General features: G+C 44.3%; 1 protein-coding gene across 1 annotated transcript in view; it reads right to left on the reverse strand.

Moving 5' to 3' along the window:
* Positions 1–3214: 3214 nt before the first annotated feature.
* Positions 3215–23757, reverse strand: part of glra4a (glycine receptor, alpha 4a) — an 81311-nt gene continuing 60768 nt past the window's right edge. Inside the window, exons 3-9 of the mRNA XM_014199085.1 lie at positions 22447–22514; positions 20691–20914; positions 19700–19782; positions 10867–11004; positions 10345–10559; positions 7868–8017; positions 3215–4228 (exon numbers count right to left, since the gene is read on the reverse strand). Of these exons, the coding sequence (XP_014054560.1) occupies positions 3932–4228; positions 7868–8017; positions 10345–10559; positions 10867–11004; positions 19700–19782; positions 20691–20914; positions 22447–22514 (1175 nt within the window). The 3' untranslated portion in view covers positions 3215–3931. The remainder of the gene's footprint in view (positions 4229–7867; positions 8018–10344; positions 10560–10866; positions 11005–19699; positions 19783–20690; positions 20915–22446; positions 22515–23757) is intronic.

A 23757-nucleotide genomic window follows, 5' to 3' on the forward strand; every position in this document is an offset into this window, starting at 1 on the left:
TTATAGTGTACGAGTCTGAGGAAGGTAGTAGTTCGATAAGTGCATATTTGCTGTTGATAGCTGTGTTCCTTGGTGTCCTTGTCCCTTGTGGCGTCAGCTGGGTTCCTTGGTGTCCTTGTCCCTTGTAGCGTCAGCTGGGTTCCTTGGTGTCCTTGTCCCTTGTAGCGTCAGCTGGGTTCCTTGGTGTCCTTGTCCCTTGTAGCGTCAGCTGGGTTCCTTGGTGTCCTTGTCCCTTGTAGCGTCAGCTGGGTTCCTTGGTGTCCTTGTCCCTTGTAGCGTCAGCTGGGTTCCTTGGTGTCCTTGTCCCTTGTAGCGTCAGCTGGGTTCCTTGGTGTCAGTTCCCCTGTCTAGTTGTGTCAACAATCATTCTATTTGGTTTTTATTTGTTATTTTATGCACTTTGAGAAAAGTGCTTTACAAATGTAATCAATTATTATTATATTCATGTGTTTCTGTGCTTGTGAGTGAGAAATGGTACTGAAAAACAGAAAAGGCTTTCATCCAAAAGGACAACAGTATTGATTACAACAGTCCTAGGATGCTCTGTGGTGGCTTACACATCAGTTTTTACCTGTGGCTTCCATTGACATGCTATTCCGAGGAAGTGGCAAAAGCATGTTGATTATCCCCAAGGGGGAGGCAAGGACATGCCCTTGACATAGCGGACCAACGCATCCATCAAACCAACACGTCTGTCCTCTGTTCACCTGTGTTGTTGAATGCTCATGGACAACCAGAAAATGATAAAGCCTGCCATAAAGAAATGGAACAAACACACAGACCATATCCTTTTCTCCAGTGCCTGGTTGGGCCAAATTCCCTTTCTTAGACACAAAAACATGCCTCGCTACAGAAGTCATCGAAGTCGACTGATGTCACCTGTTGGGAATGACGCGGCATCGTCAAGTGGCTTTTACGGTCGAGTGAGTGAATAAATATTTCATATTCTCATTTGAAGCCATCATTCCGATGGAAAATGTGTTTATTGATTAGACCGTTAGAGGGCTCTGTGGTTCCGCCTTTACCTATGATGCCCATCAGGAGAAAACCTGGGGGCCACCTCGCCAAGATCAATCATGCTACTCTCACAGAGAGTGCAAGAGAGCGAGCGCGGTGTTTGTAAAAGTCCTCATGTTCCCGGGGATTAAGTGCGTAATGACAGTTAGCTTATGAAACCCGGTTGCTTGTCAAGAGGAAGGTCCGCGGAGTCATCTTACAGGGGCATCCGTGAGATTCCACTTTATTGGAATCCATTAGAGCCCCACCACCCCTCAATCTTCCCCCATTTCCCTGAGTGAAGAGACCCTGAGGATAGATGTTCCCTTCAGGAGGTGGGGATGAAGCAGGTGGGAGCAGGATGGAGCGTAGTGGGAGTGATGCGCCAGAAAGCACAGGGCCTATTTTGTGTGTCAGTCATGGATTGCAGATTTAAAAAAGCCTCTTAAACTGACACAAAAGCACAATTTTTCTCCACAAAATGAGACAATGCCTTCTCATGTTACAGAGCCATAATTCAAATAAATGGATACATTATTGCTGCAATGGTTGTTAAAGTAAATTACAGCAGTCTCCATTTCTGGAACTTTTCCTGTTGTACTCTCTCCCCCTTGGGTTGTGATCGCTGTGAAGAAAACGGGGGACAGACCCTCGCTGTTGACTACAAAATCCAATCTTTTTGACATTTGCCTATTGCCCTCAGATTTCCTTTTCAAAAATCTACTTAAGCTGTCAGAGGCGAGTATGCAGGGTTTAAGCGAATGTGTCAACCCACTATATTCGTTCTCATGTCCAGAATCCCTTCAACTCTCTGAGGCAATGTGCCTCACCTTCCCCCATTTCCGATGTTTCTTTTCATGTATTTATGTCTGGAAAAGGGGGTCATCATCAAACTTGATTTGAGACAACAGGAATCGAGCTCTCCGTAACTTGTCATAGTGAGGACAGTGTTTTATTATGGGCCTTCTAGGCCACCTTGGTTTAACTCTGCAGTGGGCATGTGGAAGAGTATACACGTAATTTCATAATCATAATGACAAGCTCCATCAGAGGGGAAAAATAGCCCCTTCAAAATCTGATTGTATGGAGATTGTATGCAACTATCCCCCAAGTAATGAGATCCCACTCCCTTTCAGTCTGATTGGTTTACGTGCTGGTTTTTGACAATAGGTCTGTCCGTATGCATCAATCAATCAAGTGTCCACAACCTCCTACCTTTAACCTTCCATGAACATAGACATCTAAAAGGCACAGATCACACCCCCACATCCACCCGCACATGGGAGCACAGCAAACAAGAGTTGATTAGGAATGCCTCGCCTCAGACAAGGGACAGTAAGCTGAAGTTGCTGGTCTGAATTCATTATCATTAGCAGTGAACAGCAAGTCCTTTTTAAACTCATTAGTTGATAAAACACCCTCTGATTTCCCATTAAAAAAACCTTAATCCTCCCTTGCTGGCAATGCCCTCTTTCTTTCCACGTCTCCACACGTCCATAGCCACACTGGGGACAGGAAAATGAATGGGAGCTTTCATACGTTTCACTCAAGGATTCTGGCAGTGACGCTTCTAATAGAAAAAAGTATAGGGGTGATGCATGTTTCTGCTAGTGACAATTAATGCCCTGGGGAAAAGCCTTCAAAAACTGTTGATGCTCACTGATGTTCTATTTGCTGGGAGGCAAAGTTGTAAAATTTCATGAAATAGTGGCAACACTTCTTGCACTTGCCTAATGGAATTTGGCCCACAGTTGCTGTACTCTAAGTAATACTGCCTGAGGGGGTGTAGTATATGACGAATTGACCACGGCTAAGGGGCTGGTTTTAGGATTACAGCCCTTAGCCATGGTATATTGCCCATATACCACAAACCCCCAAGGTGCCTTATTGCTATTATAAACTGCTTACCAATGCAATTAGAACAGTAAAAATGTATTTTTTTGTCATACCTGTGGTATTGTCTGATATACTGTACCATGGCTTTCAGCAAAATCAGCATTCAGGACTCCAACCACCCAGTTTATAATGGAAACTAATGGAAGACTATAACAGAAACCAATTGTCTATGATGCTGTAAATCTGTTGGGGAATTTCCTGACTGTTTTAAAAGTCAGTCTTGAATCTTCTGTGTATTACAGCTCTGCACTTCTGTGATGTGAGCAATTTCAATCTTCTGCCAACAATACATTTAGCGACAGAGGAGCAAAAGCAATTGCAATTTCCTGGCAGAATATCCCATTTATTCAAATGTTAGACAAAAGGAAATACACATTTGTGAGGTGTGCAATCGATGAACAACTCTGTTTATCTACAGTTTATACATTTGTGTGTGATACATATATAATCTCGTCATATGTAGTTAAAACAACATATCCCCACCCCATTAAATATCCAGAATATCAAAGACCCCAATCCCTCCCTCATTTGGCAATCTAAAGTTGTAAAAAAAGCCTTTTTATTGTTATTTTTTAAAAACATTCATTCAAAGATGCATTGAGTTAAAATTCAAGTCAGCATTATCCATCCAGCTACAATCAATATTCACTTTGGAATATGGCTAAAGGCAAAGACCACGACTTCAGAGTTCAGGCAGAAGTTCAAAGACTAGCATTGTTATGTCTCTAGTCTAGCGTCTGTAGCATCTGTTGTAATCCAGTCAAAACAAGAGTAAGATAAAAGAGAACGCAAAAAACAAACTGCAATCTAACACCAGTTTGAATCCATATCTTCACTTCGTTCTCTGCTCACATGCTCTCGCTCTGAGATCCTGAAGGCCTACCTGAGCAGAGTTTTAGGATCAATGGTTATGAAGCATATGCCTCAAACACTTCATCCTCCTTTTTTAATGTATATCTTGCAGGCAGTTTTGGTTGAAAGAAGAAAAACTGTAGCATGAAACAATGAGGAAGTTGTGGGGATTAGAGCAGAGAGCGTATTACAAGTTTGCATGGATGTCTTCGTGTCGCAGCACTTTGTAGGTGATCCAGTAGAAAATGTTGAAGAAGAGGAAGCTCAGAGGGAAGACGGCCCTGGATATTGTGTCGATGCGCTTGGCCCGGTCCACGAAGCGCTTGCGGACCGCTTCACCATCATAAACAGTAGACACCGCTGGGGGTGGCGGGGTGAAGACCGTTGCCCCCTCCACAGTTGTTCCATCCTTGGTCTGTAGGCAGTGACCCAGTCCGTAGCCGCGGAAGTAAAACCCACGGCTGTCTCTCGCCAGTTCCTCTTCCTGGGGAATCAAAAGGAAAACACAGATTGGCTTCACACTGTCAACAGCTCATATTTCTTCCCAGTGGATAATTCTCAGACGCAGTCATTTGGGGTGTATCGTAGCAAAAGGTCTATAGGGTGAAGGCACGACATAAAAAGAAACAAAAAAACATCAAGCATGCCTGAAAATATAACTTAAAGGGAGCTGTATTTCCAGCTTAGTGTTGTACTTTTGCCTCGTGTGATGGATTCTTTATGAGAGATGATGTTTATAAAGAGCTTTATAAATACATTTGTTTGATTGATTGATTAATTAATCAAGCCAGCGACCTAAGATCACTTTTGTTCAATCATCTGCCTTTCCGGAGTGTCTCTACACAGAGGGAGGGTAGAAGGAGAGGAACAGCATCATTAAAGCGAAGGGGAAATTTTAATTATCAGTATAACAAAAATTACCTCCATTTCTCTTTGTAGGCTAAGGACACTTTTCCCCCTAAATTTCTGAAATAATGGATCTCTCAAGGTGCCTGAGTGAAAAGTCAGGGTCCGACAAAAAACTCACAATGGGCATTACCATGTGATGGATGGCACCCTTTCCACGCAGAGTGAGACGCCCTGTTCCCTTTCTTTGTGGAGAATATTAATAGACATGTAGCTTAACGCTGACAGTCCTTTGACACCTTGAAAGATGCCATTTGGCAGGGGGAAAGTGGAGATGTAGGATCTAAATTGGGTGATTAATAGTCAGTGTGAAAGCAGTGAGTCAATTGACCCCCCCCTCGAGTGTCTCTCTCCCTGACCCTTGATGCCCTTAGTGAAGGGCAGTTACCAATATGTCCCCATTTATAGCCCAACTTCAGCTCCGCCATGTTCCTTTCTTCAATAATGAGCATTGGCTTCCCTCTCCGACTTGCCTGCCTTGTTCCTTGGCTGTAAGTGAACTTGGTAGAAACTAACCATTTATCTGTTACACAATGACAAATTACACCTTACAACAGAAGGATGAGGAGATCTTCTTGCACTTAATTATCTCTTCTACTTCCACCTAAACTACAGTAGATCATGTGCTGAGGTCTAATGATGCGTTTCACTAAAGATAATAGGTACTCATCATCGTTGGCCCGTGCTCATGGCCCCAGTCAGGTATCTTCGGTACACATTTTGTGATTTGTTGAAGAGGAGTGGCGTTCTCACCACTGGGATCAACAGCATGCAGTGTCCTGACTCTGCAAAGCAGAGGCGGACAAGGACCAGAAATTGGCCAGGGCATTTCTGACACAACCGGCCCTGGGTTGGTACATTTTGGGCCAGCGTCTGGTTAATTGGACAGCAGTCAATTAGCCAAATGGTGATCATTCTGAGCAAAAATCATAACATTTGCATGCCCATGCATGGGCTGCGCCCGCGTTGCGTCCTAAAGATGGACCAGCCCACCGAGCATTTTCCCGAACTGCCCTATTGCCAGTCCGTTTCTGCTACAGAGTGTAAACTGAGTGTATGTGGAAAGGTTTGTGTTAAAAATGGAGTTGCACTTCTGGTGACTTTCCTTTTACCCGACTGCTAGAAATTCACACCAACGTTTTACATTATCGACTTTGGCTTGGGGGTCAGAGCAGCAAGTAGTTGTCGCCACTTTGAAATCAAACAGGTAAGTATATTTCAAGGGGTATGTATACTTTCTGAAGGCAATGTGAAACCCAACCCCCCCCACAAAGTGATGACAGACGAGGGAGAGAACACACCTGGAGCCGCAGACATAGAAAGACATCGGACTTCAAATCAATGTTTATAATTAGGACGGAGTGAAGGTCAGGAGCCAAACCAGGGGAAGGAGAGTGAGAAGGGGCTTGTTTTAGGGCGACACATGGTGGAGCAGAACACATTCAGTTTGGGGATCAGAAGTGGCGGAAGACATTCGGTTTGGGGTCAGACGTGACACGGGTTGGTTTTACCCTGGCACAGGCGCTGCAGTGCTGATTCAGGTTCCCGTGGTAGCTGGTGCTGGTAGTGCTGTTGCTATGCAGGTCGTTCACTTTCCTCAGTGACTCGACACTCCCCGGTTGATTGGCCAAGGCCATGGCCTCCGTAGGGAAAGGAGCAAGTACACAGATTGGAATAATGCCATTTGAAACCATGCTATTCTCTCAATACCAGTCAGAAACCATGCTTTTCTCTCTTTTAAAACCAGTTAGAAACCAGTTGCACATTGGACTGTGTACTTATTTGCTCAGCTTTTATTATATTACAAGGGTCCCGAGAGAAAGATTCGCTTAGTTCCTCAAACTTCATTCCACAGAAATGCTAATCTGCTTTTTGCTGAGTGCAGGAAATGTTCTCTGCTTCATTCCAAATTCAGCTAAAGCACTAGCTTTGAGACAAAACATGTGATAAAAGAAGTGGACATAAAATGTGGAAATAAACAGAAAACAAGCTATGCTATTTAGTCTGTAAGTCAGAAGTGCTCAAGGAAAACGTTGAAAGTACAATTCATCATCCATAGCTGTTACCAAAGGAATTACTGTGGCTCAGGAGGCTGAGGAAAATATCCTGAAGGAACTAGAGTAGGCTCGGCAAACACCCTACAATATAACACATTTTAATTCCTGTATGATGTAAGCTGTAGTGTATACAGTAGAGGTACATGGGTGCTTGGGACTCAGGGTCTAACTGCTCTCTCTGGTTTTTCAAAGCTGAAGACCATGGAGGTACAATAGGTATTGATGAACCCTGGTCAGTCGGTGGCAGTAGCTAGGTGTGCTCCATCAGACCAAGGCTTTGCTTCAATACCACCCTAGATGGATAATTCAGAAGCCAAATTTCACGACAGGAGTAATTGCCCAACTGATGTGGAGAGGAGGAGTCATAGGGAAGTAGGGGTGCTGAAGGACCCCCTGAAAAATAGGAATTAAAAAACAATATTAATATTTCCTCACAAAAGTAATGTACTGGCCCTTTACTAGTCCTGTGTTAGCGGACCGATATAGCCGCTATGGGAGGAGTTACTTCTTGCTCTCATGGACAATCATTTTCTCCCCTGTTATTGATTTGGGTCCAGTAGACGGTTCATTAAATCTGTGGGATTTGTCTGCCCTGGACAGTGGAAGCTTTACTACAAGTCTGGGAAAGCAGCCCAGCCATTTTGGAGCACAGCTTAATGTGATTCTTTCGGACTCTTGTCTCTGCTCTTGAGATTTAATTCTGTTTCGCTAAAGGGTCTTCCATTTGATCATATGCTCTCAGTAGCACTACCGCTCTACACTCTCTACAAGTGGGTACATGGTGGATAGGTTGTTTGCCTGGAAAGTAATACTTCAGATCAGCAATTTAAGTCGTAAGCTCTTGTTCATCCTTTAAAACCCCCTGTATTACTTTCCCAGAGTTCCAGTGATGTGAGGCTGGAAAACAGCCTGTTAACCCAGCAGGGGAATGGTGTGCCGGGGGGAGCAGGGAGCACACAAACCTCTATGCAAGTTAGTGCTCACCATGGAAATGAGCTGAGCCTGAAATGAGCTGATCTTTCTCATGTAATGTGACGGCCAGCTGTAGTTTGTTGCCGTTGTCAGTTTCTGAATAAACATAGGCGCACCATAACATGGGGCAAAAGTCAGTGTGATAGGAGATGACAGGTGTGTGTGTGTGTGGGGTGGTTTACACTCACTATTCTCTGCCGCCGCTGCTTCTTCCTCAGTCTGATGAACTCCTTGTGTTGCCGTGAGACAAAGTTGACTGCTGCGTACTCGAGCAGTGCGGCGAACACGAACAGCAAGCACACGGCCATCCAGATGTCAATGGCCTTCACGTAGGACACCTGGAGACGCAGGGAAGGAACACACAAGGTCACCGGGTCATCAATAGCCAATCAATTGAGGTGTTGGTGTGCATAATGACGGCGGTGTGGTGCAAGGACTTTCAACCCATCCCTCAACCAGGCAGACTAAGGAGCCATGTCCTCAGAATGGCTCAGAATTCCAATGGGAGTCAATAAGATACAGGCAGACATCATCCTTGAGAGGTCAGAGTAAGACCCAGGGAAAGTCAACTCCGCTCTATTCATGAACACGCCAAGGTCAAAACAGGTCCAACTCAAATTGGAAATTCAATAGTCTGCCGGCTACCTGTCTAGACATGGCCTAGTTATTGTGATATGTGCTTATCCAGTCTAACCTAGCTATTGTGATATTTCCTTATCCAGTCTAACCTAGCTATTGTGATATTTTCTTAACCCGTCGAACCTAGAGGCCTAGCGTGAGGCAGCAGTTACTTATCCAGGTACTGCCACATGTGCGTCATGGCAAGCATTGCAGATGCTGGAAGTATTGGTTATGAACTGGACTGTTACATTGCGTTCTGTTGATCTGTCAGGTGATGATAACCAGGTGTAACATCAGATTGATCTTAGCTTCATACCTCGAAAATTGGCATGGTCTACTTTGAACCAGCCTGCTAAAGTGACATCTGAAATAGCCAATCAGCATTGGGAGAGGAGTCATTTGATTGAACTGAAACAATTTGAAAGATTCAGATACATAGCCACCAAATCTAGTGGTTCCTACAAGCTCTGCATTGACAGCGACGCATCTGGTGTATAGTGTTTACGCGCCTTAGCACTGCTAGCACTTACTATACTCGCCATCCATCATCCCACTTACTTGCCTTACTTTTTAACCTGTTTGGGATAGGGGGCAGTATTTTCACAGTCGGATGAAAAAAACGTACCCGATTTAAACTGGTTACTACTCTTTCCCAGAAATGAGAATATGCATATAATTAGTAGATTTGGATAGAAAACACTGAAGTTTCTAAAACTGTTTGAATGGTGTCTGAGTATAACAGAACTCATATGGCAGGCAAAAACCGGAGAAGATTCCAAGCAGGAAGTGGCCTGTGAGAATTTGTAGTTCTTCTTTTGGTTCTCTATCGAAACTACAGTATCTGAGATGTTACGTAGCACTTTCTAAGGCTTCCATTGGCTCTCTAAAGCCTTCAGAAAGCGGATTGAGGCGTCTCCTGTCTCTGGGCAGAGTAAGGTAGCTCAGTTTGTCAGTGGTCTGCCTGGTGACAGAGAGATTGGATATGCGCGGTCCCACGACCATGCTGTTTTTTCTTTTCCTCTTTGAATGAATACACTATTGTCCGGTTGGAATATTATCGGGGGTTTTTTACGAGAAAAATACCATTAAAATTGATTTTAAACAGCGTTTGACATGCTTCCAAGTACGGTAAAGGAACATTTTTAATTTTTTGTCTCGTTTTGTTTGTGCGTTCAGGTCACTATCCAAATAGTGACCTGAACGCACGAACAAAACAGAGGTATTTGGACAGAACTATGGATTATTTGGAACAAAAACAACATTTATTGTGGAAGTAGCAGTCCTGGGAGTGCATTCTGACAAAGATCAGCAGAGGTAATACAATTTTTCTAATAGTAATTCTGAGTTAAGTGAGCCCCGAACTTGGCGGGTGTCAAAATAGCTAGCCGTGATGGCTGAGCTATGTACTCAGATTATTGCAAAATGTGCTTTCGCCAAAAAGCTATTTTAAAATCTGACATAGCGATTGCATAAAGGAGTTCTGTATCTATAATGCTTAAAATAATTGTTATGTATTTTGTCAACGTTTATGATGAGTAATTTAGTAAATTAACCGGAAGTTTTGGGTGGGAATGCATGTTCTGAACATCACATGCTAATGTAAAAAGCGGTGTTTTTTAATATAAATATGAACTTGATTGAACAAAACATGCATGTATTGAATAACATAATGTCCTAGGAGTGTCATCTGATGAAGATCATCAAAGGTTAGTGCTTCATTTAGCTGTGTTTTGGGTTTATGTGACATATATGCTTGCTTGGAAAATGGCTGTGTGATTGTTTTTGGCTATGTACTCTCCTAACATAATCCAGTGTTTTGCTTTCGCTGTAAAGCCTTTTTGAAATCGGACAATGTGGTTAGATTAACGAGAGTCTTGTCTTTAAAATAGTCGTATGTTTGAAAAATTGAAATTATTGCATTTCTGAGGATTTTGTATTTCGCGCCACGCTCTACCATTGGATATTGGCGAGGCGTTCCGCTAGCGGAACGTCTGTCCTCAACGCACTACATCCCTGATGTTGCTAGACCGTTATCTCTGCTGACCTTGGGTAGAGAGGCACGGGACCCGGAGCTCTGGGTGGTCATAGTGAGCACGGTGGTGATGCCTAGGCCCACTCTAGCCGGGGCAGCATCCATGTTGATCCAGAAGGAGACCCAGGACAGGATGACAATGAGCAGGCTGGGGATGTACATCTGGATCAGGTAATAGCCCATCTGTCTCTCCAGGTGGAACTTAACCTCGATGCAGGTGAATTTACCTGCCACCGGAAACAATAGAAATGGCAAGTATGTGTGTCAGTCTTTCTGGCATATTCAGAATAATTTATGTAGTTTAAATGTGTAGGTGGGAAAAGTTGCCACTGGTCCATGTTGAGAAGGAAGTTGTTGCTACTCCATTGAGCACTTAATTATATATATATTTTTCAGTTAAACTAAGTGAGCAGAAGGCACTGTCTTTATGCTCTGAACTTTTCTTAAACTTGGATTCAATCCCCAAACCTCTATACTGTCATTTATATTTCTACCAGAAGAACAATGGAAGTGAAGTAACACCAAAGGTCCCACCTGTGTTGTAGTGCTTGGTGCAGTAGCCTAGATCCTGCTCATCTTTCAGCACAAACTGTGGGAGCGTCAGATCATCAGCCACCTGCACCGGGTTCTTGGCCAACCACTCGAAGATCAGATCATTCATGGTATACCCAACTACAGAGAACGAGAAAGTGGGGGGAGGGGTGGGAGAGATTGAGAAACAGAGGTGCAAAGGGAAAGATATAAGGGTTGGGCGGTTTCCAGATTTTTGTATCGTCATTCTGGGATTTACAATATTACATGCTTAATACACAAGGGGGTGCCAAACAAACGCAAAAAAAACGACCATTGGGAATCTATTTCCAGAATGCAAACAAAAGTAGCGCAAGTAATAGCGAATTTCCATGGAGTCTGCTAGCTAAATATGCTAACAAACACACACGAAAATAACAAATTGCAAAGACAGGCAATCCAGCTCATAAAGTTATAAATATATGTAGGAGCTACCGAATGTCACTTTTGGTGAGTTTGGACATTTACAAGCGAATGTGAATGAGACATTGCGCAAATGAACACTGTTTTGATCCATGCTTGTCTGCTCTGAAGCAGCATGTGTACACAATGTCTGTCCGGAGTCGCTAGGGCAAGGGGCCTGCCTGCTCTGCTCTGAGAAGATGTGGAAAGTGCAGACGAAGAGGAGCAGACAGGCAGAGGAGAAAAATGCAAGGAAATCAAAAAGATAGCATTGGCAGCTGTACAGATAACTCATCCAAAGGGCTTTGACTTCTTTGACACGGCAGAAAGCTAAGACATTATGATGCCCCGTCACCTTATTAATTCAGTATCTTACTTAGATAACTAGCCACCCTTACAAAAAAAGTGCAGTAACTGCAGTCGACTGTGGTATTTTGGACACAGTAATTGCAGAATAACTGCAGTGTACTGCAATATAATTAAGCAATAAGGTACGAGGGTGTGTGGTATATGGCCAATGTGCCACGGCTAAGGGATGTTCTTATGCGCAACGCGGAGTGCCTTGATACAGCCCTTAGCCGTGATATATTGGCCATATACCACAAACCCCCGAGCGTTCCTTATTGCTATTATAAACTGGTTACCAATGTAATTAGAGGAGTAAAAATAAATGTTCTCTCATACCTGTGGTATACGGTCTGATATACCATGGCTGTCAGCCAAATCAGCATTCAGGGCTCGAACCACCCAGTTTATAACTGCAGTTATACTGCACTGTAACTGCAGTTACACTGCAAAATTACTGTAGTAAAAAAAAGTATTTGCAGCATAGTGCACTTTAACTGCAGTTATACTGTATTGTACCTCGGTTATACTGCACTCTGACTGAATTTTTCATGCAGGAAAAAAAAAGATAATATGCGTAAGAAATCTGATTCTGCGTTTTGTAAAGAAGATCTAAAATGCTTATTTTTGTAATTTCTGCTGGGCCTCACACACATTTTGTGCTTCAGTTGCACCTCTCCACTCATGAGAATTCAAGAACGGGCATTCTATCAGCAGACAGCGCTTTGACTGATGTGTAGCTACTTTTCTCTGGTACTTTTCTTGGTATAGCCAACCTACTTTTCTCTGGTAAAATGCAAGATGAACTTCAAGAAAAACATGATAAACGTTAGAAATATGATGGCCATGCATAATTTTTGCAAAAACCTTGTATGGCTGCCAGCCGAATAGCGTTGCACTTCTGTTCATGAAAATTAACCCATTTTCTGCCGAATGTGTTGCACTAACGTATTTCTGACAGAAATCTATAGTTACACGTCCCTGATCACTCGATTGAAACCAAAAACATTCAATATGAAACGCGACCCGTCAATACACAGCTGAATACACAGCTGGACTCACCTGCTCTGGCTTTCTCTCTTTGTGCTATTTACACATGACTGGCTCAACTGTTCTGGTGAACTATAAGCTTCATAATGTAAAATAATATGTAATAACCTGCTTTAACTCCTAACGCATTGCACAAGTTGACTGCAGGTATTTACTTAAAAAGTAGCTACAATGTATTGAAAAACTTAAAAGAAAGTTTCAAATGGTATTGAAAAACCATCCCGTGGTCATTTCCAAATAACCTGGTATACGGTATACCGCCCAAGCTTAAATGATAGACATATGGAGAGAGGGATAGAGTTGAGAATGGGAGAGATGGAGGGTTGGACAGAGATAGACTGGGGTGTAAAGAGAGAGAGGTGTGGGGTATAAAGGGTGATGTCCCTCAGTCCAGCTGCCATTCTGTTCACATCTCCCTCTCCGCCTGTTTGTCATGATAAAGGTCATACACCATAGTGGCAGACCGGTTGCTTGAAGGTTGTATGCGAAGGGTGAACGTGAGATGCATGCCTCCCCGACAGCGGGAGCTAATGGCTTAATGGATGCAGGGTTGCCCTTGCATTCGCTTACACGTGTTTGTGCCGCTGAAGACCCACAAAGCCTGTCAGTTTGGCGAGGTTACAGTGTAAGCAAACATACATCACACTCGACCAAGCACCCATACGTAACCACTCAAGACGAGACTGTAATTGCTTTGCACCCCCCCATTAGAGCACAGCATACAGGAGTTGATTAGAAGTGCCTCGCCTCAGACAAAGGACAGTAAGCTGAGGCTGCCGTGGAATACTTGACACATCTGAATAATACTACTGATGTCCATCTGGGGTCCCTTGGGGCCTGAGTAACAAAGACATCAATTATTCAAGATATTATCCCCCGATCCTTACCAGCAGACTGAAAACAACGGCACCACTAAAACACACGTATTTCTCCCCTGTTGACTTCTGAGTCATTCACACAACCTTCATTAACGAGCAAGGAGAATATCAAGGTTTTCATAATGGTGATGAAATGTTCTCTGGACTGTCTGGATGTGTTTGACAAGGTTACCTAGTAGAGAATATGGTTTTGTATTGATGTGGTCTGGTGTATTTTTGATGTTTATGGGCCTTGTCCCTGTAAAAAACACATTTAGATGGTGCTCTGAATTAGTCCAGTCTAACTCTGTCCTGTGGATTTACACTTTATCCATTTACTTACTAGCTTAATGATACCAAATTGGGTCACAAGAACACATTATGATTAAAAAGATTGTTTGAATTATGAAATAGCTACATGATCTGTCAGAATAAGGCACACATTAAAAATGTAAATGTTTACTAGAGTTCAAGGCATCAAGATTACAGCTAACAAACAGCACTGGAATCCTCAGACCACTCCCTCTTACCCTCCCCCCTCCCTCCCTCTCAATGTGGCAGCGTTGGCAGTTGGCACATCGCGTGGCAGTTAAACCTGCAACTGTGTCCTCGCCCTGTCCTCCCGGGCAGACAAGGTGATCACACCCTTGGGCGGTGTAGTAACACTTGTCAAAACAGAGCTGGCCGGCCCCTTTAGAGCCACGGAGAGGAGGGCTTCCTTTAATCAGAAATGATTAGGACTCCTGTAATGGCCCTGTCAGGTAGTAAACCTGCTGGCTGGCACGTTCTCCGCTGTTGGACAAGATCTCTCCACACTTTAGGAGGGTTTAACTGCAGACAACGGAGGGGGGGGGATGACGACGACAGTGGTATCGGGTTACTCTGTAGGGCAATGCTGAGAATAGTGAACCTCACAGATGTAGGATTTTAATTTGATCATTCTTTTGTTGCTGAGAATTTTCCTGAACCACGCTTCCAAATTTGCATAAATTCACAGAAAACCAACATGGTTACATTAACAGTTTAGCACTTTTCATGTAGCCTAATTGTGGCCAACTTATAGCCTATCCACAATCAAGCAAAGTTATGAACTAAACTTTCAAATCCTATTGCTGCAGGATTATTTTGTTGTGACAATATAGGTCAAATTAAGATCCTACATCTGTACATGCATTGATTCCCACAAATATATTTATTAATCTTTATCATATTTGGCATTGAAATACACTGAGTATACAAAAGACTGGCCAAGCGAATCCAGATGAAAGCTATGATCCCTTATTGTTCTCACTTGTTAAATCCACTTCAAATCAGTATAGATGAAGGGAAAGAGACAGGTTAAAGAAGGATTTTTAAGCCTTGAGACAATTGAGACACGGACTGTGTATGTGTGCCATTCAGAAGGTGAAAGGGCAAGACAAAAGATTTAAGTGGCTTTGAACAGGGTACGGTAGTAGGTGCCAGGCACACCGGTTTGTGTCAAGAACTGCGACGCTACTGGGTTTTTCCATGCTCAGCAGTTTCCCATGTTTATCAAGAATGGTCCACCACCCAAAGGACATCCAGCCAACTTGATACAACCGTGGGAAGCATTGGAGTCAACACGGGCCAGCATCCGGCATGGACACCTAGCAGTGTCCATTCCCCGACATATAGAACCCCACAGTGGAGGTTTCATAATACCCATAAAACCTAGTGGTCAAACAGGTAAATGGTTCCAATGGAAAAACAATTGGAACCATTTCCCTGTTTGACCACTAGGTTTTATGGGTATTATGACTCATACTGTGGGACACTCTAGAGGCTGTTCTAGGGCAAAAAGGGGGGTGGTGCAACTCAATATTAGGAAGGTGTTCCTAATGAAGACTGAATAGGAGAAAAAACAAGCAACAAACAAAGAAGATAGGCTTTTGAAAAATAACTATTTTTCATAAAATTGTAGTTATCTTAGCAAGCTGAATTGTTTACCAGTTGCTAAGCAGTTGCTAGGGACTCTTTTGGAAGAAGCTAGCTAGCTAACGAAGAACAACAAAGAATATCTAGTTAACAGAAGAAAAGAAAGAGAAAATCAGGACAGAAGAAAAAGGATATCAAAGTGAAACAGTTCTCTAAAGACACAGGAGACAATAATACAAGAAACAACACTTCTGTAGCTTGTCAACTATGTGTCTGTCTATCCCTGTTCTCTCCTCTCTGCACAGGCCATACAAACGCTTCACACCGCGTGGCCGCTGCCACTCTAACCTGGTGGTCCCAGCGCGCACGACCCACGTGGAGTTCCAGGTCTCCGGCAGCCTCTGGAACTGCCGGTCTGCAGCCAACAAGGCTGAGTTCATCTCAGCCTATGCTACCCTCCAGTCCCTAGACTTCCTGGCGCTGACGGAAACATGGATTACCACAGATAACACTGCTACTCCTACTGCTCTCTCTTCGTCTGCCCACGTGTTCTCGCATACCCCTAGAGCATCGAGCCAGCGGGGTGGTGGCACTGGAATCCTCATCTCTCCCAAGTGGACATTCTCTCTTTCTCCCCTGACCCATCTGTCTATCTCCTCATTTGAATTCCATGCTGTCACAGTTACCAGCCCTTTCAAGCTTAACATCCTTATCATTTATCGCCCTCCAGGTTCCCTTGGAGAGTTCATCAATGAGCTTGACGCCTTGATAAGTTCCTTTCCTGAGGATGGCTCACCTCTCACAGTTCTGGGTGACTTTAACCTCCCCACGTCTACCTTTGACTCATTCCTCTCTGCCTCCTTCTTTCCACTCCTCTCCTCTTTTGACCTCACCCTCTCACCTTCCCCCCCTACTCACAAGGCAGGCAATACGCTTGACCTCATCTTTACTAGATGCTGTTCTTCCACTAATCTCATTGCAACTCCCCTCCAAATCTCCGACCACTACCTTGTATCCTTTTCCCTCTTGCTCTCATCCAACACTTCTCAATCTGCCCCTACTCGGATGGTATTGCGCCGTCCCAACCTTCGCTCTCTCTCTCCCGCTACTCTCTCCTCTTCCATCCTATCATCTCTTCCCTCTGCTCAAACCTTCTCCAACCTATCTCCTGATTCTGCCTCCTCAACCCTCCTCTCCTCCCTTTCTGCATCCTTTGATTTTCTCTGTCCCCTATCCTCCAGGCCGGCTCGGTCCTCCCCTCCTGCTCCGTGGCTCGACGACTCACTACGAGCTCACAGAACAAGGCTCCGGGCAGCCGAGCGGAAATGGAGGAAAACTCGCCTCCCTGCGGACCTGGCATCCTTTCACTCACTCCTCTCTACATTCTCCTCTTCTGTCTCTGCTGCTAAAGCCACTTTCTACCACTCTAAATTCCAAGCATCTGCCTCTAACCCTAGGAAGCTCTTTGCTATCTTCTCCTCCCTCCTGAATCCTCCTCCCTCTCTGCGGATGACTTCGTCAACCATTTTGAAAAGAAGGTTGACGATATCCGATCCTCGTTTGCTAAGTCAAACGACACCGCTGGTCCTGCTCACACTGCCCTACCCTGTGCTTTGACCTCTTTCTCCCCTCTCTCTCCAGATGAAATCTCGCGTCTTGTGACGGCCGGCCGCCCAACAACCTGCCCACTTGACCCTATCCCCTCCTCTCTTCTCCAGACCATTTCCGGAGACCTTCTCCCCTTCCTCACCTCGCTCATCAACTCATCCTTGACCGCTGGCTACGTCCCTTCCGTCTTCAAGAGAGCGAGAGTTGCACCCCTTCTGAAAAAACCTACACTCGATCCCTCCGATGTCAACAACTACAGACCAGTATCCCTTCTTTCTTTTCTCTCCAAAACTCTTGAACGTGCCGTCCTTGGCCAGCTCTCCTGCTATCTCTCTCAGAATGACCTTCTTGATCCTAATCAGTCAGGTTTCAAGACTGGGCATTCAACTGAGACTGCTCTTCTCTGTGTCACGGAGGCTCTCCGCACTGCTAAAGCTAACTCTCTCTCCTCTGCTCTCATCCTTCTAGACCTATCTGCTGCCTTTGATACTGTGAACCATCAGATCCTCCTCTCCACCCTCTCCGAGTTGGGCATCTCCGGCGCGGCCCACGCTTGGATTGCGTCCTACCTGACAGGTCGCTCCTACCAGGTGGCGTGGCGAGAATCTGTCTCCGCACCATGCGCTCTCACCACTGGTGTCCCCCAGGGCTCTGTTCTAGGCCCTCTCCTATTCTCGCTATACACCAAGTCACTTGGCTCTGTCATATCCTCACATGGTCTCTCCTATCATTGCTATGCAGACGACACACAATTAATGTTCTCCTTTCCCCCTTCTGATAACCAGGCGGCGAATCGCATCTCTGCATGTCTGTCAGACATATCAGTGTGGATGACGGATCACCAGCTCAAGCTGAACCTCGGCAAGACGGGGCTGCTCTTCCTCCCGGGGAAGGACTGCCCGTTCCATGATCTCGCCATCACGGTTGACAACTCCCTTGTGTCCTCCTCCCAGAGTGCTAAGAACCTTGGCGTGATCCTGGACAACACCCTGTCGTTCTCCACTAACATCAAGGCGGTGACTCGATCCTGTAGGTTCATGCTCTACAACATTCGCAGAGTACGACCCTGCCTCACACAGGAAGCGGCGCAGGTCCTAATCCAGGCACTTGTCATCTCCCGTCTGGATTACTGCAACTCGCTGTTGGCTGGGCTCCCTGCCTGTGCCATTAAACCCCTACAACTCATCCAGAACGCCGCAGCCTGTCTGGTGTTCAACCTTCCCAAGTTCTCTCACGTCACCCCGCTCCTCCGCTCTCTCCACTGGCTTCCAGTTGAAGCTCGCATCCGCTACAAGACCATGGTGATTGCCTACGGAGCTGTGAAGGGAACGGCACCTCCATACCTTCAGGCTCTGATCAGGCCCTACACCCAAACAAGGGCACTGCGTTCATCCACCTCTGGCCTGCTGGCCCCCCTACCTCTGAGGAAGCACAGTTCCCGCTCAGCCCAGTCAAAACTGTTCGCTGCTCTGGCACCCCAATGGTGGAACAAGCTCCCTCACGACGCCAGGACAGCGGAGTCAATCACCACCTTCCGGAGACACCTGAAACCCCACCTCTTTAAGGAATACCTAGGATAGGATAAAGTAATCCTTCTAACCCCCCCCTTAAAAGATTTAGATGTACTATTGTAAAGTGGTTGTTCCACTGGATATCATAAGGTGAATGCACCATTTTGTAAGTCGCTCTGGATAAGAGCGTCTGCTAAATGACTTAAATGTAAATGTAATGTTTGGTATACTCTGTGTATATGCTCCAAGCAAGTTCCTACACTAGTAAAGATCTTCCAATTGAAACAGAGGGGCAAAGCAATAGGAATATTAACTAGACTTAAGTTATTTTGTCTGGCCTTGTGGAGGGCACCAGGGGTGGGTCATATAATAAAAGGGAACATAAAATGAAGGTTTCATTATTGATATCCTGGAAATTGGATTTGTGGGGGGGCAGATGCCATCAGTGCTGGGGGCAAGGGGGTAGCGAATTGACTTCTTTTTTTCTTGACCTTTTATCTAGGTAATAAGGAAGGACATGCTATATCCAGGATTTATCCACTGACTTTGTTCTATTTATATTTTTTATGAAGAGATTCCTACATGTTTGATACACCGCACATTAATTTCATTACCCTTAAGGGATATCACTGTCAAAGGGGTGGCAGGTAGCCTAGTGGTTAGAGCGTTGGACTTGTAACCGAAAGGTTGCAAGATCGAATCCTCAAGCTGACAAGGTAAAAATCTGTTGTTCTGCTCCTGAACAAGGCAGTTAACCCACTGTTCCTAGGCCGTCATTGAAAATAATAATTTGTTCTTAACTGACTTGCCTAGTTAAATAAAGGTAAAATAAAAAGCGTGTAATTTGTCACTGACTACACAAGTCGGTGTCAGAAAGTCCATATTTTATTTTATGCACGCGTAACCGTCATCAGAGGATGTTTGATAAAAGCAGCAACTCAAAACCTAGCCGGTCACATTCAGGCTTTGAATATAACCTCAATCAATGTCACCCCTTTGTGATGATAATATCTCTTAAGATTTTCACAACTTAAATTGCTCCATCTATAAGCTAATAGCCAGTGTGAAAAGGGGAGGAGGAGTTGAAAAGGAAAACGAAGAAGAGGAAGGAGATAGAGGGAGACTCACAGCTTTCAAGCTGCATGGTACAGGTCTGAATATCCATGGGGAAATTCTTCAAGTCCATAGGGCAGGACAGGATGAGAGTCAGCCTGAGATAGAAAGAGAGAAGGGCAGCTTTAGGTTAAGGTAAAGGGCAAAGGAGAGCGTGAAAGAAGAGAATTATAACATACAGAGAGAAATGAAGACAGAGGCCAGGAGGACAGCTGCAAAGGTCACTAAAGGTGCTTCACAGGGCAGACATTTGATTAAAACTCACCTAATGCTTTGACGGTGGACAGTTTTACGACCTATCCCAAGATTAACTCTGTACTATACATTACGGCATGAATTGTGAGCTTTTTTCTGCATTATCAAAAAAGGCAAATTGCAAAGGATGCCGTGAGTTACAATGCCATTTGGTTACAATAGCAAACTAATTGGTAGACACATCCTTCCCTTTATTTATTGAGGCACTGATGCATTGAGCCTTCAAGGAGCCGCGGGGAAGAGAAGTAACTATTAAGGAGTTTGAGTTAAGAGAAGCCGTGTAATTACCTGCTGTAATGCATTGCCCAGAGGACAGACGAGAGGCACCAGCGCTACACTGCTCGCAGCAGGAGCCCCATCGCTATTGTGCTGCGATGATGTGAAATTCCAGGCTCAAAAATATCCCCCACAAATGAGCCTTCGAAGTTTCTTTGTGTCCTCGGTTTCAGAGGTAGCTACTAAAATGCCTTTTGGACTACTGTGTAATTGTTAGCGAATAAATCTGCTGTTGTAACCAATATGGTATGGCTAACTGCATGTTTTTGAATTCCTTTCATGGGGTCATGAATGTTGATGAAGGAGATATCGATCAACTCACAGCAGTGTTTGGTTTTGATTGTGGGGCTAATATATTGGTATCAAAGTTAATGTGATGAATAACTCACTAGGTCCCCCTGTGGCCACAGACAGAAGCATCTTGAGTAACTCACTTGCTCCCCCTGTGGCCACAGACTGAACTGTTTCTGCTCACCTGATGCTATATAGTACACTCCCATCTTGGAAGATCCGCAGCAGTTTGTTGTCGGTGGTGACCTCGTGAAAGTTAGCCCCCTTCTCGTTAGCGAAGAAAAGGTCAGGCTTCCAGATGGAGTCCAACATGGAAGGATCCAGGTCCAAGGAGTCGTCTGGGTACTCCTGGTAAGCCAAACGGGGATCGTTCCACTTTTGCCGTAGGAACACATTGAGCCTGTAGTCCTGTGGATTGACCAATAAATTTAGTAATCGTCTCTTTCTCAATGAATCTTTCCTCGATTCCTCGCATTCCCTTTCTTCGCCGCCTCCTCCTCCTCCTCAAAAACACACTGGAAAAAAGGTCAGGGGATGGATTTGGAACTTCTCCTGGAATGCGGTTGAGAAGGAGGCGTGGAGGTAGGACGTCAGGAATCGTGGAAGATGAATCGAGATTGAGACATAGTAGTTCGAGACAGTGCGTCATACCTTGTCACACACAATAGGAGGCAATTAATGAAGTGATACCATTGCCAGGTTTCAAATCTTCAATTAGGTTGTTCGGTTCATGATCGTCTGTCTCTGATGTAAAGTAGGAAGTCTGATTAAATTAATAACCTTTACTGTTGTTAATTATAGCCAAGACAATGCAACATTTTAATTAGTTCTTTCAAAAGTAGTGTGAATCTATGTAGTTTAGGGTTACGCTAAAGGAATTAGGAGTCATGCAGGAGTAATTTACATTTTGTCCATTTGTAAAGGGGGAAATCACAGACAATAACCTAGAATACTACCAGATTCTGGGTTAATCTAAGTTCTGTTCAGTGCCTGTTGAAATGACAAAAATATGCTTTGTGGGAAGCAAAATCAATGAATGACTACTTTGAAATTTGGTTAATTCCACAAAAAGTTCACATCCTCATTTAGTCACAGGAGTTATTCAAGTGAATCTTTAAGTAAATGCTCATGGTATTGAAAGACTCAACTGTGTCGGTCTTCTCTGGCAGTTCATAACGGTCTGTCTCTGTTCCCATGAGGCACCACAAATAAACTAAGGGCAGCACAACACATTAATCACAATAAACACTAGGCCTTTACCACATCGTCCAGTGACATCACTAGTGTCCTCTGTCCACACTGACCTAACCTGGGGTCCAGCCCTCTGTGCCAAAAGAACCTTTAACAACTACAATCTACTGACAAAGCACTTTCCCTCTTGTATTGGACAGGCTTACAGGGAGAGATTCTTTCGCACTTCTCCCATTTCACTCTTTTTTTCCTCCAATTTTTCATTTTAATTGCAGAGCGGACAGTTCATTATCAGAACATCACTGACCCACTGGTCTCTGAAGGTTGCTCTGATAGACTCCAGGAAATAAAGGGAGAGAGGTGAGGGAATTGGTCCAATACTGAGCAGGCCAAAGGGTAGGAATTAACAGGGTATTGTATTAGCTGGAGGAGATCATTTAGATTTCTCTTTCTTCAATTCAGGGATTTAGCTAGAGTATACCTGCTCAAATATGCTCCTTATCACGGTCATTCATGATTACAAAGCAATGAGACTGCCTTAGGTTTATCATGCTACCTGGATAATTATGGTATTTTGTATAAAGCGCATATTCATTTACATTTTTTTTTTCACCTTTATAGAGGTTTGTCTCTCTGAGACCCGTTCAAGATGGCAGCAGTCAGCAACACATTAAATTATTAGCTTAAAACAGTTTCTAATTCCAGGATGTTAATTTACTGTGGAAATTCAAGTTGGTCAGTTGACTCACCATAGTAGTTTCCGTGATGGACCCAAAGCTGTTGATGAAAATATTGCAGGTGACATTCACAGGCGGACCTGAAGAAATTATAAAAAGACAATCCATCACTCCTTATATGGAAGAATCCTTTCAACTGTTTGACCTGCTGGGTAAAAGTTTGTTAAAGATCATTTTGAAATCTTTGAATGACACTGAGGGTTATTGTATGTACAGGAAGTAGTGAGTGTCTTGCTGTCAACTCTGATGTGGAGCAAGTATGAAATAGCCACTCATTGGCCAGTTTATTAGGTACACTGTCCCTAGCCGCATCCTCTGAGCATGCGCAGACCAGCTGGCTGGTGTGTTTATGGAAAATTCAATCGCTCCCTATCCCAGTCTGTTGTCCCCACATCCTGAGGACTTCAGGAAACAGCAGAGGGAGCACCCCTCTATCCACATCGAAGGGACAGCAGTGGAGAAGGTGGAAAGTTTTAAGTTCCTAGGCGTACACGTCACAGACAAACTGAAATGGTCCACCCACACAGAAAGTGTGGTGAAGGCGCAATAGCGCCTCTTCAACCTCAGGAGGCTGAAGAAATCTGGCTTGTCACCCAAAACCCTGACAAACTTTTACAGATGCACAATCGAGAGCATCCTGTCGGGCTGTATCACAGCCTGGTACAGCAACTGCACTGCCCTGAATAACCACCCGAGCCACTGCCTGTTCACACCGCTACCATCCAGAAGACAAGGTCAGTACAGGTGCATCAAAGCTGAGACCAAGAGACTGAAAACAGCTTCTATCTCAAGGCCATCAGACTGCTAATCACTAACTCAGAGAGACTGCTGCCTACATTGAGACACAATCACTGGCCACTTTAATAAATGGATCACTAGTCACTTTATATAATGCCACTTTAAATAATTCCACTTGAATAATGTTTACATATCTTACATTACTCATATCATATGTATATACTGTATTTTCTACCATCTATTGCACCTTGCCTATGCCGCTCGGCCATCGCTCATCCATATATTTATACGTACATATTCTCATTCACCTCTTTAGATTTGTGTGTATTAGGTAGCTGTTGGGGAATTGTTAGATTACTTGTTAGATATTATTGCACTGTCGGAACTAGAAGCACAAGCATTTCGCTACACTCGCATTAACATCTGCTAACCATGTGTATGTGACAATTTTTGGGGGATTTACCCCACCCCATTCATGAAATGGTTTGCTATAGAAAGTAGGCAGACCGGAATTGAGGCATTCAGTTACAGTTTGATTGAACGTTAGCATGGGCAAATGAGTTCACTTTCCTTGCTTTGTCTAAC

This window comes from Salmo salar, chromosome ssa05, assembly GCF_905237065.1.
Source record: "Salmo salar chromosome ssa05, Ssal_v3.1, whole genome shotgun sequence".
NCBI classification, from domain to species: domain Eukaryota; kingdom Metazoa; phylum Chordata; class Actinopteri; order Salmoniformes; family Salmonidae; genus Salmo; species Salmo salar.